We start from the raw sequence: 18,247 nt of genomic DNA, 5'->3' as shown, positions 1-18,247 counted from the left end.
GCAGATACAGGCGTGTTTGGATTAATTTTTTTTGCTTTGGAATAATGTGGCCGGTCATGTAGTACAAACAATATTGTTTTTTATAGGCTCATGGTCATATATGAGAGGTAGAAAGCTTCTCTTTATTACTGGTTTTATTAGGAAGCTCCAATGCCACACAATCGCACTGGCCTGTTATGTATATAGTATATACTGCTACATTAACGATGACAATAACAGGTAAATACTTTGTTGTGAAGATGAGAAAGGATTGAAGAATAATACTGATTTTTAGGAACTAATAAGGCTGTATTTTCAACAGCATATTCATATTTAACTGATGTTAGCAACAAGGAAAATCGAATTCTATGAGTTACAATACTTTAAAGTTTGTTACCTTGGAACTATACCAATTGTAATAGTATTAAATACTTGATATATTGTCGAGTTCATCGGTCATATATAACATTTATCATAAATGCTTAAAAACAACAGCAATACAAAAACCAATATGTGAAGTTTGAAATATTAGTTATTATTTCTTCGATCATATGAAAGAGGCAGTAAATATAATCGGTAAACAACTTATTTTAATTTAATTTAATTTTAATAATTGCATTGTATACCTTCGAAATAAATAAGACATGATACAATAAATAATCATATAATAAGTCATTCAAATAGGCTTCAACTGTTATTTTGCATTTTGATATTGGTTTATGACCTACATTGCTTGAATTTCGTTGTCTTCCATTATATGTTTTGAGATACATACATTTTATTTACAAGGTAGATGAAGCATTACATAAATGTGAAAAGGAATAAAGGAACTAGTTAAAACTTTTTGGTGGGCTATTATATGTTTTCATTATTAAAGAATTGTAACAGTTTTTTTTATTAATCTCTTATAACGTCAACAGTCAGTATTATTGTATGATTTCCGTTATATAATATAACTATCCTGACATGTATAAGATCACTTCAGTAAGCGATCTGCTGTTATTGTAGTAGTTATATTTTTATTTTATTAATGGAATATGGGTAAAAATCAATATAACAATAGTTATACAAGTTTATTGACTAATTTACTACACTTAATAAATTACGTAAACTAATGACTAGCTTTTTTGAGCGAAATATCCGAAAATATCCTAAAAATAACCGTCAAGTAACCAGTAACGGATCCAGGGGGATTAAGCCTCTCCCCGAAATACCATAGAAATCCTCCCATGACAATTTTTTTACTGTTTATGCGAATAAAACCTACTCCCAGAAGAGTCAAATCCCTCCCTCCCATAATCCTGGATCCGCTACCGTAAATAACTTGTTTTCGCTTACATTCTTGTATTTTTTTTGGTTGTATAATTTTAATTCACGCAAGGTAGTTGTTCATATGTTAGGCACATTCCTAAATTGTCTTCGGGAGATGATTCTATCCTGCTGGGTCCAAAGTGTACTCCGATAGTAAATGGTGTTACGCTACTTTCTATTCGACAAGGCGAATTACCGGATGGACATAGCGTAGAGCCGCAGTGAGTTAAACTGCAGGAGCCAGGATTTATACCCAGCATTTCCGGCTACAAAAGATATGGTCATTGAAATAAAAGGATGTATTTTGATAGTTGTATATACTAGTAAACATTGTTATAATTAGCCAGACTACAGGAAAGTTTTATTAGAGAATTTTGTGAAAATATTATAAAATTTATAAAAAATAACAAGATACTAGTTTTTTTATTGGTAATAGAGGAAATTAAAAAAATATAGGGATGCTGAGACTAGTTAAGTTGCGAGCAAAGTGAATTTATGAATATATATTAAACCCAGTAAGTTTCAACTTCATTGAAATATCTGAATCATTGAAAGTAAAAATATGAATGAAAATAATAGTATGTTATATTGTAGATGCGACAACATTAACAACGAAGATATGGCAATTTTCAAAGTTCATGTAATGGCAGATGTAATGTAAAATGTAGTTAGTTGTCTAAGACTCCGTATCATAGAGTATTATTATAGTGGTAAGATTGTGGTGGTAACCAACAAATTTTTTTTTTCATGTTTTCATACCATTTTATAAGGCAACCCAGTGGTATGGAATTAATTCATTTGAAGGCAAATACATATGTATGTTTGGCAGTCCAAGAAGAAACAAAATAATAGGTATTAAAAGTAGAAGTGTGTGTGAGTGAAAAAGTTTTTAAAAGTGTTCAAAGAGAGAATTATGTGTAATTAAAAAGAAAATTGATTGTTACGTTTGTATATCGCATAATTGTGCAGATTTATTCAATTAAATCATTAATTAAAATTAATTTCTCACCATATGGAAATAGAATTGTTCTAAGTTCAAACAAATCTGTATGTAGAGTATAGTAGTTTTGTAATGGGAATTTAAATGTATTATTGTAATTTTTGTTTATGTCAAATAGGTTAGTGTTAGATATTAAATTTGGAGTAAAAGAATTCCTTTTCCCCTATACTTACTATGAAGATTTCCTGCTATCTTTGGAATATCTAAATTCATACAATTTTTATTACATTACACATTTTTAAACGCAAATTTTAAATTTGTAATATCTCCGAAAATATTTATTTAATTTACATGCTGTAAGGAACCATATTGATCTATATTAATTGCACACTGTATTTAAGGTACTTAATTCGATAAGGATTAATGCCGTATTGCTTAAAATAGCTTCGTAAATAAGCCATTTTCTCACGTAAAAAGTAAACAATAAAAATGGTTAATGTGGGTTATCCCTAAAAGATAAACATATACCATCGCGGACTTTTTTGTATACCTTTTTTTTTGTAGAAGAGTGTGTGAGTGAAAAAGTTTTAAAAGTGTTCAAAGAGAGAATTATGTGTAATTAAAAAGAAAATTGATTGTTACGTTTGTATATCGCATAATTGTGCAGATTTATTCAATTAAATCATTAATTAAAATTAATTTCTCACCATATGGAAATAGAATTGTTCTAAGTTCAAACAAATCTGTATGTAGAGTATAGTAGTTTTGTAATGGGAATTTAAATGTATTATTGTAATTTTTGTTTATGTCAAATAGGTTAGTGTTAGATATATTTAAATTGAGCTAGGGTATTAACAAGTCAATTGAAAAGTCCCCGGCTAAACCCGAGCTTCTGCGTCGATATGTGACAATGGATGAAATATGGTTCCACCATTTCACTCCGAAGTCCAATCGACAGTCATCCGAGTGGATTGCACACGATGAACCCGCTCAAAAGCGTGGGAAAACGCAACAGTCGGATGGCAAGGTTATGGCGTCTATATTTTGGCGACTATTACATAGCGTTATTGGGCCGTTTGAAAGACGAAATCGCCGAAAAACAGCCGCATTGAACAGTGCTCGCTGGGAAGAAATTTTCGTCGAATGAAGAGGTGATCGCCGACACTGAGGCCTATTTTGAAACAAAGGACAAATCGTACTACAAAAATAGTATCGAAAAGTTGGAGGGTCGCTATAATCGCTTGAAGGAAATTATGTTGAATAAAAAAAACTAATTTTACCAAAAAAATGTTTTTTACTATGGTAGGCCGGGGACTTCAATTGACCTGTTGAATATATCATTTATGTCGATACAAGATTCAATGGATAAAAGAAGTTGAAGTAGAGGGCGCTCTAATTTGTATGGAGGCTGTTCAAAAATGTATAAAAGAGCAGCGATGTAAATAAAGTTTCTCTTTTGTTGCAAAGCTATAATTTGTATTATTAATTCCGTCCCCTCCCGAATCATAAGTGATTCGTAACAGTTAATGGAGACAGTGCTATAATTCTTGCATATAACAATAACTGTATATGGCATCCTTTAGGGTAACTTGTTTTTTTTAATACTTACCATAATTAACTCTTCCGAATCACACGGTAATACAATTTTGTCGTTGCACAGTTCAAGTGCCCGGGCTGCCTCTTCGAAATCAATTTCCCCCGATCCCTCGCCATCCTCCAAACTCGGTTCAACATCTAGATCGATGTCATCGACTGAAAATGACGTTATTTATTGCAAATCTATTAAGCAACTTGGTTTTGCTTCATTTATGTTATTACTTTCTGAATTTGGCGCTATTCGAAAGGCATTTTCGTGACAAGGTTCGTATATTATGCTGCACATGTTTAATTCTTGCCTGACACAAATTGTATAATCTTGTTCCGCCAAGTGACGGCCGTTGTCGGCGAAATTCATCGTCTGTATCAACCCTTTGTCGCCTAAATAATAAAAAAAATGACTTAAATTATTTCTCGCCTTTTGAATGTATTTGGTATGATATTTAATTTTGAAGGAACGATACTTTCATTCCTTTTTCATGTTTAGAAACGTTTATACGCAGAGAAAATACGAAATAATTACGAGAAAAATAGTAAAAACAACAACTTTGTTTTCTCATATAAAGTGTTACTGTGTGTGTGTGTATTTTTCTACAATGACCGTTATACTGCTTATTACGATTTGTATTTCATACAAATGTATAGTCTTTCTAATAAAACCAATGCACGTCATCACCACTGTCGCATGTATTGCCAAATTCAGTTTATAAAAACGTAAAAATCTGTTTCTCCCATTACTAATTAGAATTATTCTAGTTAAAAAGGTATAGCATTCGTTTTGTGGTGGTACTGGTTAACACCGTTTGTCATATGTCAATATAAATATAATAAAACTAGCGACCCGCCCCGGCTTCGCACGGGTGCAATGCTGACTAAATTAAATACACTACAGAAAAAATATGAACGTTGTATATAAAAACATAGCGGCCCGCTCCGACTTTGCACGGGCATAAAATATATATGCCTATGTCACTTAATGAAAACATGATTAAAATCGATCCAGTATTTTTGGTTCATTCATTACTGCCCTTGGCCTGCACGCATTAAATTTGGAGTAAAAGAATTCCTCTTCCCCTATACTTACTATGAAGATTTCCTGCTATCTTTGGAATATCTAAATTCATACAATTTTTATTACATTACACATTTTTAAACGCAAATTTTAAATTTGTAATATCTCCGAAAATATTTGTTTAATTTACATGCTGTAAGGAACCATATTGATCTTTATTAATTGCACACTGTATTTAAGGTACTTAATTCGATAAGGATTAATGCCGTATTGCTTAAAATAGCTTCGTAAATATGCCATTTTCTCACGTAAAAAGTAAACAATAAAAATGGTTAATGTGGGTTATCCCTAAAAGATAAACATATACCATCGCGGACTTTTTTGTAGACCTTTTTATGGTGTACAATACTGTAGTACATTAATTTGATCTAACTCGTAGGGTTAGGCAGCGTTTTTGCTAATTGCTAAATAAGCCTAAAAAAATAGGTTAATTTACGACATCACGTTAGTATATTATGCATGTATTATACATATAAACCTTCATCTTGAATCACTCTATCTATTGAAAAAAACCGCATCAAAATCCGTTGCGTAGTTTTAAAGATTTAAGCGCACATAGGGATATAGGGACAGAAAAGGCGACTTTGTTTTATACTATGTAGTGACATCTATAACTTATAAACTATTGTGGCTGTTTAATTAAATATAATGTACTAACAGGTCAATTAAAAAGTCCCCGGCCTACCATAGTAAAACACATTTTTTTGGAAAAATTAGTTTTTTTATTCAACATAATTCCCTTCAAGGGTGATGCATGACTATAGCGATCCTCCAACTTTTCGATACCTTTTTTGTAGTACGATTTGTCCTTTATTTCAAAATTGGCCACAGTTTCGGCAATCACCTCTTCATTCGACAAAAATTTCTTCTCAGCGGGCATTCTTTTCACCATCGTTTTCACTAACTTGTGACACGGTGCATTGTCTTGGTGAAGCAGAACTTTCTATTTCTTAAATTGCGGCCGTTTTTCGGCGATTTCGTCCTTCAAACGGTCCACTAACGCTATGTAATAGCTGCTGTTGATGTTCCTTCCTTTTTCTCCATAACCTTGTCAACACACTGATGCATTTTCCCACGATCGGGTTCATCGTGTGCACTCGGATGACTGTCGACGGTATTTAGGAGAGAAATTATGGAGCCATGTTTCATCCATTGTCACATATCGACTCAAAAAGTCGGATTTATTAAGCTTGGTCATCTTCAAACACTGCTCTGAATCATCAATTCGTTGTTGTTTTTGGTCAAAAGTGAGCTCGCGCGGCACCCACTTTACATAGAGTTTTTTCATACCCAAATATTCGTGAATGATATGATGTACACGTCAAGTTGATATCTTTAGAGTGTCTATTATTTCATTCAATTTCAATTTACGGCCATTTAAAATGATTTTGTGGATTTTTAAAATGTTTTCGGCGGTAATAACCTCTTTTGGTCGTCCACTGCGTTCATCGTCTCCTGTGATCATTTCACCACATCTAAACTTACAATCAAGCTAAGTTTTTGCTTCAACTGTATTTTTTCCCTTCAAAAACCAATATTTTATCACGCGAATTTCCTTTTTATAAATTTTTTTCACAATAACAAAAGTTGCTTCATTCAAAATGCTATAATTCACAAATTAATGATCGGACAGCTGTCAAATTTATACACGCATCTTTTGAGGGTTAGGGCTAACTAAAAAACATATGGATTTAATTCTAGTTGCACCATCTATGTATCAGGCCGGGGACTTTTCAATTGATTTGTTATAATGTAAAAATAAATTATAATTTATAACGTCATTTTTGTTTCATTATTTTATTTACATGAGTATTTTGCGAGTCAAAATAAATGAGAACTTAAATTTGATGCCGAAACGTTGCATTATAAATTTTGATGATGTGCCATCAAAATTTATTAGAAGGACTCTAGTTATTTTTTGATAGGTATATTTGTTAGATTAGGTGAAAATTAAGTGAAAAATAATAACACATATTCCAGATATGATACCAGGATACCAGGAAATATTAACAATGCCAAGTGGAAGACGACCTAACTTAGATCGTCGAAGTCAATCACATGTACTGATGACTAGCGAGAGACAGAGAAAATAATAATAGTCGTATTGGTATGTCACAATTGCTAGAAATGAAGTGGATAAGTTTAGAATGCAACGAGTTCGTGCGCTTTAAGCACAACAATAACATGTATGATCCAAGAACGAGCAGCATTCCACTACGTTCCGAAAATATATTATAGTACAAACAAATTAGTTACAATTGGGGAAATGTCAATCGCTTGCCAATATTGTAAGGTATTAAAATACCACGGTGAATCTATTAGTTCGAGTAAGTAAAATATCCATCATTGGTCCCACCACCAAGTTGATTGGCTCATTAATTTCTGGGATGGGAAATTATTATAACAACTTCTTGGCCAGAATTCAAAAATGTAATTGTTTTTTTTTCCAAATGATGTTATTTGGAGGAACGTATATTGTACAGGATAATTTTATGTCTACTTGCAAGGTATTATATCATTACTATAGTTAAGGAAACAAAACTAGGAGCGCTATTATCACTAACAAATATAAATCAATTCAATTCATTACAGATTTATTTTATGGGCTATTCGGATGCCGATAGGCGTTGTGCTCACCATCCAACAGTGAAGCGCACTATTGTCCAAAAACTATAAACGTGTGTTGATCAGAACAATGATTTAGTTAATCTGTACATAATAAGTGGCTGTTGTAAAAGCAAATTCTAAAATCGATATGAAATTAACCGAAATAAAATACAAATTTTTCAGAACAAAGTCCTAAGAGGTATCGTTGATGTACTCAGTCACTATAGGAATTACTTATACCGATGCCTTCAGATACCTACTGTTACTCAGGAAACAAAGAGAATGGCAAAAAGGATGAGAAGGGACTCTATTGTTATGTTAATACCGCAGAATTGTAACTTCTGAATAACACTGGAGGGAGATGCAGTCCCAAAAGTATCAAACCATTTGATCTAGTAGTGCAGCGACATAGACATTTTTATTGTATCAAAAATGTATTGCTTCTATTTAGGATATCTTAACACATTTTTATAGTTTATGAAAAATTGTTTTGTTTAAAATTTACACCAACACCCCACATTTAAATGTACTAAGCATTATTATTAAATATCATACCAAATTATTATGATAAAATGTCGCTATATTAAAGGCAATATTAATAATTACCTTCATGATACTGTAAACAACCAGGTGGCGCTCTTTGAGTGAACGGTATCTGCGTAACTATAACCTCCCAAAAGCGCGTGACGGCTTTCTTGCTGAGTGTCATGGTAATTTCCACATTTTGATCCAAGTTTTCCACATCAAAATACACTAAAATACAATTATTTTGAGCTTGATATACTTATAAATGCCGAAAAATAACTTACCATGCTGTCCGCTATTGATACCACATAATTTAATTTCTTTGGTTGCGTTTGGTGCTGTCATAAGGAATACGTCACGTTCACACACACCTGTACTTCTATTAGGTTGACCCTAAATAAATATAAGTGATTATTATTGTAAAACGAAACGTAAATGTAAACGGAGTATTGTACCAAGTTAAAATGAATAAAATCCAGCCTGATCTGTGATATTTCCGGGTTGGTTTTCTTGATAGACAGCGAACATGACGACATGCCTCTGGTAAGATCCGGATAATCGGGGTTTACGAAATAAGTGAGGTTATTAACTATTCGTCCGTTGCAGCTGGCCGTAACTGTCAAAAAATAAAAAATAACGATTCCTGCTTTTTTCTATTTCGTACGGTCTTACAAATACAACAAACTCCAAAGCCGAGGGCGCAGAAACCACTAGATTTGCCCCCTTCTATTCGACATTCGTACGTATTCATACATATTCCTGTAATTATATTTTATGTTTATCCTTCGGTCTGGATGTAGATGAAATTATTGTACTACTAACCTCTTCTACGACCGTCTTTAGCTCTACATTCTTCTACGAAAGGCACAGGAAAAAAGTTCAAAACTAAAATGAAAGAAATGACATCGTTAATAAACTTACTGTGAGTATATTACTTTTTTTGTTTGGTGTCGTTATTTCGTGACTATACAACTATACGGTGTTGATATAATTAGGATTTGGATAAACATAAAGTGTATATATAAAATAATAAAATAATAATAATAAAAGTTAATAACACAAACAGGGGGGCTAAAAGTATAAATAGTGTGTATGCAATTTAAAAATGGACAGGCCGGCTTGATGGAGCAGTGGTAAAGGTGATAGGACGGTCTTCCTACTGTTGCGATAGCCGCTGAGGCATGGTCGTAAATTTATGTTTGTGATTGTCCTAGGCAAGAGTGTAAAATCCGACAAGGAAAATGATCCCAGTCACGCCAGTAACCAGACTGGCTAAGACCGGATGTCTTCTGGGATGATTTCTAAAGTTGTTACCCCTAGTTGGTAAAAGGAGACTTTAAAATATATTTTAAAAAAATGGACATAAGTAAAAGTTAACAAACACAACCATAACTAAGTAGAGACTGTTTGGACAGTACACACTAGCATCCATATCGAAGTGGTAATGGTTATTTGGGCAGCGACTCTTATCTCAGTAGAGGCTAGACCCTAAGAAGATAATCGTGGACAGTCCTTTAGTATGTGGTAGAACGAAACAGTGGATGGTTGAACTTTTGTTCCAGGAAATATTCAAGAGCATTTCAGGAGTCGGTCAGGATTCTTTGGAGAATTTTGTTGTGATGTAGGATAAAGCTTTGAATATCGCGAAGAGTTCAGCAGCTTGAAACGGAATACCCGATTGTCCATCACAAATACATTGCCAAGACCGCTGCAAGATTTGGAGCCATCGGTATATATGTGCTTGTGGCCAGGGTAAGAGTGGATAAGTTCACAGAACTTGGACCGAGTAAGGACAATGTTCTCTTTTATAAAATTAACATAGAGTTATGTTTGTGAAGGGGATAGTGAAGGTCTAAGGTTTTTATTTAAATATAATGCAATTTAAAATCATCAATAATTATGGTATAAAATTACGAGTATATAATCATAGAGTAAATACTCTTCATTATGTGATTGTATAAATAATAGGTATTCAGGATATAATTCAAGCAATTTACGGATTCGATTTCAAAGGAACGATATATCGTTTATGGATATCCACGAATAGATCAATTTTTAACCGACTTCGAAAAAGGAGGAGGTTCTATGTTTGGCTGTTTATTTCTTTTAATGTATGTCATCCGATTTCTTTGTCAATTGTATGGCGATTTTCAAAATTCCTTTTTTATTCGAAAGAGTGTCTTTCCGAGGTGGTTCCATAGTAACCAAAAGAATCAAACTTAAATTTTTTACACAAATAATAAAATATGTAATAACAATCAAAAAATGACTGTGTCCGGGTACTTGAGTTCGGCTCCGACTCCAAAGTCAATTATTATTATTACATATTTTATTTTTTTGTGATAAAAATCTAAGTCTGATTATTTTTTAATTTTTAGTGAATTCCTTATTTATTTTTTGAAGTCGGTTCAATATTTTTGCTAAAAATATTTTATTTGGTATCTTCATAAGAAATGAAGTGCTACTCAGGCAGATCACGATTCATATATATGTTGGAACAAGAAGTAATCAGAAGGAACAAGGTCTGGTCTCAATGTTCTCAAGTATATTTTCACCGATTTTGCGTGGTCGAGCGTCTTGCTGAAGAATTATATTTTTGTGATTTTGCTCGTATTCTGGCCACTTTTCGCGTAGTGCTCCCCATTGATGGTTTCATTGAGTAATGCCTTCAATTTTTCTGTACCTAAGATAATGTCTTCAATTTTTTTTAATGTCCAAAACGCTCTTTGTCTTCGGTATCAAAATCATTATTTCTAAAGTAACGCAACTAGTATTCACATGTTGAAATCGATGGAGGATGGTTACCATAAGGTTCACAGAGTATTCCATAATATTTCGTGCAATTTGGATTTACTTGGTACAAATTCAGACATTTTCGTTGCATTGGAAAAATGTATGTTTGTATGTTAACTGAGGCTTTAACATGAAGTTCGTTACAAATCCATCCGATGCGATTTAATACACAGTAACACCATTTGCTTTTTTAGGCTTAAAATGTAGAGGTAAGTTAAATACAAATTTATGTCATTTATATTTCAACGTTATTTTATCCCTCTCAAAGTAACCCGTCTTGAATGTAAGCAGTTATGCAACATTATGCAGCCGGTATTTTTTTGGCGTTGAAATAGTTGTTGAGCTCGGTTTTTAGAATGTTATTCCGCTCTTCTTCTTCTTCGGTTTGATTTTGATTGCTTTAATAAACTCAAAATGACGAACTTGAAGTTATTTTGTGGGATTATGGAATAGAGAGAAAGCTGACGAAGTTAAATCAGGTGAATATGACTGTTGTGGTAGTATACGATATGTGTGAAAAGTTTATTTTGTAACAGAGAAAAATCATCAGTGTTATTTTCTATCGCCGTTCAACAAGTCGCGTCTTTTTTCTTTGAATAAAACAGTTTTAATAGTTTTTTTCGATGTTTAAAGCCCTTTCCCACTTTATTACTTTTTGCTGATTTAGCTAATTTTATTTTGACATATTTATAAAAGTTTAGTGAGGGTTTATATAGTGAGATAATATGGAATAATTGCAAGGAAAATAGTAGTACAATAATTTTGTTTTTCGATATAAAGTGTCATTGCCATCAACAGTCTCATCCTCAGATAAAATAGAGATTTAATTTTATTGACAAATTTGGAAAAGCGTTTCGCGACGTCCAATATCGAGATGTGACTAAGTAGTTTTGCTGGTTAGTGCGCTCGGAAATTTAGTTTGTCACTAAAAATGTTGAATACTGATTAAAATATATAGTCTACCCAATAAAACAGTTAGTGCACGTCATCAAAAGGTAAAGGTGAATTAAATTCGACTTTTTGTTTACAACGTTCGCCGGCTTATACCCTCTAATTATTATCACTAAAGTTTTGAAGAAATTTGTAGGCATTTGACAACAGGGCTGACCCACCAAAGGCACCAATCAATGTACCAACACAAGTCGAATTTTATAGATTGATTCGGTTGCATATTCTGATACTTCAGCTATCTTTGTGTATCTTTTTAAATAGGGTAAAAGTAGAAGGAAAATCTCCTATGAGTTAAAAACTAATTTTACCTATTTACAAACTGTATTTGGTAGTATATTCATTGTTAGTATAGTGATTAAATCCAATTTTATCAAGAAAGATGTATACAGGTATTATCAGAACAAACGATGGGGACACAGAGTGATATCAAAATATCTTTACAAGGTAACACTGCACCGAAGGACACAAGAACTAAGCGTAAAAGGTAAATATGGTCTTTAATAAAAGTAAAATATATTACTTGGATATACAATTGTTAATTATGTGGATTCGGCCTCCAGGGGATACAACTACAAGCGCGCCTAGAACTCTAATAGGTGGCATGGAAAATAGTTCAATGTAAATAAAATCAAACACAACCCTAACCTATAGACTATTATAGCTGTGTACTTAATTGTAGTTTTAATTCCTTCGACAGTAAATGCGTTAGATATACTATAATGTTAAAATAAATTATATTTGATAACAGTATTTTTGTTTAAATATTTTTATTGTAAGCCATTAAAATAGCATAATTGTCACAATTGGTTCCACCATCAGATCCACGCTAATTTGTTTTGGAGAGGGGAAATGATTCTTGGTTATCATTCAAAAATATAATGACACTTTCAAGGTATTATACCATAAACGTTTTTGGTAACGTTCCATTTTGTATCAAAAGTAAGTTAACAAAACTTTAAGCTGCAGGTACAAGGACCAATTTATCCTTTATTGGGAGCTCTGTTGTCATTACTAGATGCAGATCATCATTTCTTACAAATGTTATGGACAACTCGGATACGGAAATTGATAGGCATTGTGTTCACAATCCAGCAGTCAAGCGAACTATAGTTGAAAAAATACAAACGTTTCTTCATCAAAACAATGATTTAGTCAAGATGTTCAAAATAGCATTGTATTTGATGTCATCTGATAGCGATGATCCATAACGTCATACTTGAGATGAGCACACGAGGATGTTTCAATTACCGATAATCGGCGAAGTGGTAATAGTTATTTTTATTCGAAATTTACAAGATATATATATATATATATATATATATATATATATATATATATATATATATATATATATATATATATATATATATATATATATATATATATACGTATATATACGTATATATAGATATAGTTCACCGGGTTCTTTATCATCTTTCTTTATTATCATTCTTTATTATTTATCATCTAATGATAAATAAGATGTATTGTTAACAACTTACCCCTGGGCATTCGTTTAAAATCCATAGTAGCCCCAACACCCGTAGCATTGAACTCCAACAAAGTATCCGTCCTCTCATCCTCCTCGTCCTTCCATATATCGACGTCGCTAGCCGGTAACGAGTCCACCAAGCGCATAATTCCCAGAACTAATAAGGCACCGCACCATCTATCAGCCGTTTTCGCTTTCATTTTCCTTGCCGGTAAACTAGACGCAACGACATGTACACAACTCTATTTGCCCAGGAAGCGTGAACAAATAATGGCCCGATACATGAGCAAATAACAGGTGTCGGCATCGCGAGCGGTCTCCTGACGCGGATCATCTTCCGCGCGAAAAGAACTTAAAAAAGTGGGTTACGGGGTTTAGGTCAGGCGAATACGCTGGACTGTCCGGCCGTCCATCGCGGAGCCCGGCGATTCTGGTCGAGCGGACTCGAATTTCGGTACCGTTAGATGATGATCGGTTTTGCGCTTTTAAAGGGGGATTCTTTTCGTGAAATTTCGCCATCTTTTTTTTTGGTCGCCGGCGATTATTGACCTGGAAACGATCATGTTTCTGTACCTAAGATAAGCGATGGTAATTTGAGAGCTTGGTCCATTTTTTGCATCCTCCTTGCATATTTCCTTTCAAAGCGTATTAATTGGTTAAGAATCGTGATCAGTTAAAGCTGTTCGGCATCATCAATTCTTAGCTAGTATTCGAAGATTAAGTTTGCTTCTTTATAATTCTCTTTTAATCCCCTTTCTAGTCTAGAAATCTGAAAAAATAAGAACTTCAAAATTTAGCCCTTTTAGAATATGCTTTTAAGAGGATTTTTCAAAATTTCAATTATTTTCGGAGATTTTGTTGCTTTCGACGACAGGTCGTTATTTCGCGACTAGACAATGGCGATGGTTAACATGTACTATGTAGGTTTATACGTTTTGAAATATGAAGGGGTTTAAAACAATAAAACATTTAATTTACTTTCAAAACATGTTTTTAAGACTTACTAAATCAAGTTACGAAACAACAATGAGAATTTAAATCTATAACCAAACTAAACTGCCTATGTCTAAATATTTCACTCACCATTCAGTAACATAAGCACCCTCCTTCGTATTCGAATACACAATTTTCGTAGTCAGACCCGTTAAGAGTCGCGTGATTTAACAACTCCTTCCTGAAGAAACTACTAAAGAAATGTACGTGGTCGTTGTTCCGTCTGGACAGCTTATAGTTGTAAAATTATTTGTGAGTATTGCCTGTATCTTCGCCTGCCGGTTTGCTTTTGTTGATCCTAATGAATGACACTGTTTTTACCCAAATTTACATGCTACCCATGTATAAAATGCTTCCCAGGTCTTAGTGACTTCGAATTCCAATATTATACGGGTGAGAAACTATGTTAGTTCACCGCAACTTCAGTCCGCCTTTGGTGGCATTACACCCTGAACTGTGCTCCTTGTATCGGGAATCCAGACACTGGAGTTCTTTTTAAAATTTGATTGTTTTCTAATTCAATACGTTTATAGCTAGATGTTTTTGAACACTTTCAATCCACCTTTTGTGTTCTTACAGCTTCAGCAGCGATACTTCACAAATCCAACGTCATAATTTATAATGTCGGTCATAAATCCGATTGCCTTTCAGTTTAAAAGTGGTCTTCTCAACATAACGTCTGCTTGGCTTCACCATTGCCATGAAAACCCTCCGATATTGCAAGTACAACACCCTGCCACCACTCAGCACTTCTTGAAGCCATTAGCGAGACGGAGCACGTTGGTTCTACCAATAATTAACCACCATGGCTTATTTCCATTACTAAATGTTTCCCTCTATTCAATTCAAATTACTGTTCCCCTTAAATTTCGATTTGTCGAGCTTTTCAGTCAGTCCCACTGAAGGCAGAACCGCCCCTGGCTAGTGCTGCAAGCCGGGGCAAGCCTTTTAGACCTGGTACCCGTTCTATCAAGTTATTCCGCCATTAGTCGGTCGACAGAGCCTCGTTGATAGACTCAGTGCGTGACATAACTACGCGCAGGTAAGGTTGACTTGTGACCCCCTTGCAGGAAGGGCCGTTGCATTCTTCCAACGTCAAACTATCTCCTTTTTTCTATAATTAATTGGAATCCGCTTAGTTGAATTAATTTCAAAGAGAACACCCCTATGATCTCTTAAAAACTATATTATTTATACTATTTTATTTATAAATACAGAGGAATGTGTCAATGTATATGAAATATATGCAGTTTCTGGGATAACATAATAATGATTTTTTTGTGATTTTACCTCATAAGAATTGTGTTGAAAAGTGTTTTCGAGGGACTAACCCTTTTGAATATTCGATAACTGGACTCCTGGTGATCTCCATATTTTATAATTAAATAACGGTAAGTGTTTTAATTCGTTGGTATCCTATGTAAAGACGACAGTAAAAGGACCTCAGCTTGCGTGTTGATTGGCTTGCTGCTGCTCATGCGCATTTATTCTAAAATAGCTTGATAGATTTCACAGCGACGCGTTATTGTTTACCAGACTTGTGGTTAGGAAGTCATTTTTAGTTTAATTTTAATTTTATAAAAGCTTGTTAAAGTAATACGATTATTTATTATTTAATAGAGAAAATGATGTAGATGCAGAATCTGCAAGGCAACCGCGTGGGAGCCGACAGGGAGATAGGTAATTCTTAACACTGTAGAGCTTGTTAGTACTAGCTCCAAGGTTCCCACGATGCTATAGGGAGCTCCTGATGAAACCCTTCCTGGTGGGAAGAAGGTTTGTATGAATGCAGACATTGTTCAAAAGAAGGGATGAGGAGACAGCCAACTTTACTGCGACGTCATCACGCTCATTGCCATGGAATATCTATATTTGTGAGGATCTACACAAGTGTCAAACAGTAATTATCTAATAGTATGGAGCTCACGAAGGTTAAGGATGCGGAAACCAGAGGATGATCATATTAGTTCCAAAGAACATTTGCGTCAGCTATATGAGTCAGTGAGAACTATTTAATTTTTATGCGATTGTACAGAAACCTGGACAATGGTCTGATGTATAGCAAAGTTTTTTGTAGTAAGTATAGAGCGTTGATTGGAAAGCTTGAAGATGAAGGGTACATGGTAATGGGAATTACCCATAGTTTAGCTCTTGCGAAAAAGGGACTGTGATTCTTCTTCGAGTATTGAAAGAAGAAAATTTTGATAAAGGGAGCGTTGGAGGTCCAAGGTGGAGATTAGGGAAGGGATATATACCAGTGTTAGTGATGTGGTATCGAAACTCGATACTTTAAACGTATTTCTCAAAAAGCAACTTGTTCGAGACCGTTAAAATTATATGATAAATGTATATGAAGTGATATCTTATTCTACTCAAAATATTAGCTTGAAATTTGATGAGTATCCTTTTCTATACATTCTTCTATAGTATCAAAGTAAAATGTGTTTAACTTTAATGCAACTTAATATATTTTCAATTGCGCGTTTATCTTTAATAAACTTGAATATAGCGTAAGAAGAATCTGATTACTGAAGCTGATAATACACTTATTATAGTTGTCTGGGATTGATTACTGTTTTTATTAAAAAACTAAGCCGCCAAAGAAACACAATTTATTTTAAAAATATTTAAAATAAAACACTGACAGTTTGACGAAATGTGTCACTAACTGTTTGCAAAAGTTTCATTTTGTTTTTTCTCTCTTTCTAGCTAATGAAAAAGAGAGATAAATAAAAATATATGAAATATTATAAGAAATAAAATTAATTTTATTCAGAGATAAGACACTGATAGATCAATTTCTATATACATATGTGTTACGAATTACTTAATTCGGAACCATAGAGTAATATATAGAGTATTAACTTAATACAAATAATTTCAGAATTGTTTTGCGTGGTCTCTGCAGGAAGGCGCTGAGAACATCATTTTAATGAATTTCATTGGTTAGTTTAAATTGTCATTACAGGCACCTGTAATGAAAATATTTTATTAGGAGAGCATTTCATTGGTCGACGATTTCATACGTATCACGTGACTAACCTTTGACGTCACATTCTACTGACCAATTAAATTTCAAATAAAATCAAAATGTAATTATAATATAAAATTTCATATAAATACAAATATTATACAATATCAAAAAACTAAAATATAAGTATATAATGAATATATATTATGTATATAAATCAAAAATAATGAAATATAAATATATAAATAAATAATAATTTAATGTGGATATAAAAATGGCTGCAATCTAATTGAAAACATAAACATATAATAAAAATTGTCTATAGCTCTTTTTCCCTATTTCATATTTCTTTAATGCTATCAATTCAAATAAGATGTATTAAAGTTTGTATCTTTTTGTTCCCTCATACTGAAAGCGGAACAGCACAGCTGAAAGTCTGTGTCTGTTAATATTTTACTTACTTGTTCAACACAAAAATGTATTGAGATAAAATATAATTATTACTACAATGTTATTATGAATATTATGAAACGGATATAATTATAAATATTGTTATATTATAATAATAATTAATAATTTTAATTTTGTTTTTATTTTTTTATTACTATTCTTATAATTAACATTTCAATCAATATACGTCAGAATAGAGAAAACATACCAAAAAGCAATACTTTGCAACAAAAAATTAAAATGTATGATATATATCAAAATTATTGCTGTGCTCTTATTATGGTAAAATCGAGGAGTTAAATAGACAGCTTAAGCATCTGTTATTAACAATATAATAAAACAGGCATAGACCTCCTGTCTATAAAAGCAAGCTTATCTGCTGTTGGTCTACAAATTGTTTTATATTATTTTGTATTAATGTATTTTATTAATATCCTTATTGAAAAGATTATCTCGGTTAAGAAGCCTTAAACCAAAATATTAATTATAAGTATCTTGACCAATATACACGTGTGTCAAGCAAATGAACCCATTGAAAATAATTAGGTGTTTAATTGATGGCACTTT

At 33.0% G+C, this 18,247-nt stretch overlaps 1 protein-coding gene across 1 annotated transcript; it reads right to left on the bottom strand.

The window, feature by feature from the left end:
* Positions 1-1,209: 1,209 nt before the first annotated feature.
* On the bottom strand, positions 1,210-13,482 carry LOC143204134 (uncharacterized). Its single transcript, XM_076416600.1, is given in 8 exon segments — positions 1,210-1,556; positions 3,840-4,207; positions 8,112-8,258; positions 8,315-8,423; positions 8,486-8,646; positions 8,703-8,789; positions 8,853-8,915; positions 13,277-13,482. Coding segments are annotated over 8 exon segments (1,335 nt in total). The 5' UTR covers positions 13,467-13,482; the 3' UTR covers positions 1,210-1,346.
* Positions 13,483-18,247: the final 4,765 nt, after the last annotated feature.

The sequence above is a fragment of the Rhynchophorus ferrugineus genome, unplaced genomic scaffold, assembly GCF_030347505.1.
Source record: "Rhynchophorus ferrugineus isolate W39M unplaced genomic scaffold, kcgeb_rfMv2 rfM1, whole genome shotgun sequence".
NCBI lineage: Eukaryota > Metazoa > Arthropoda > Insecta > Coleoptera > Curculionidae > Rhynchophorus > Rhynchophorus ferrugineus.
Note: the sequence above shows the minus strand (reverse complement) of the source record. Positions and strands in the feature narration are given on the sequence as shown.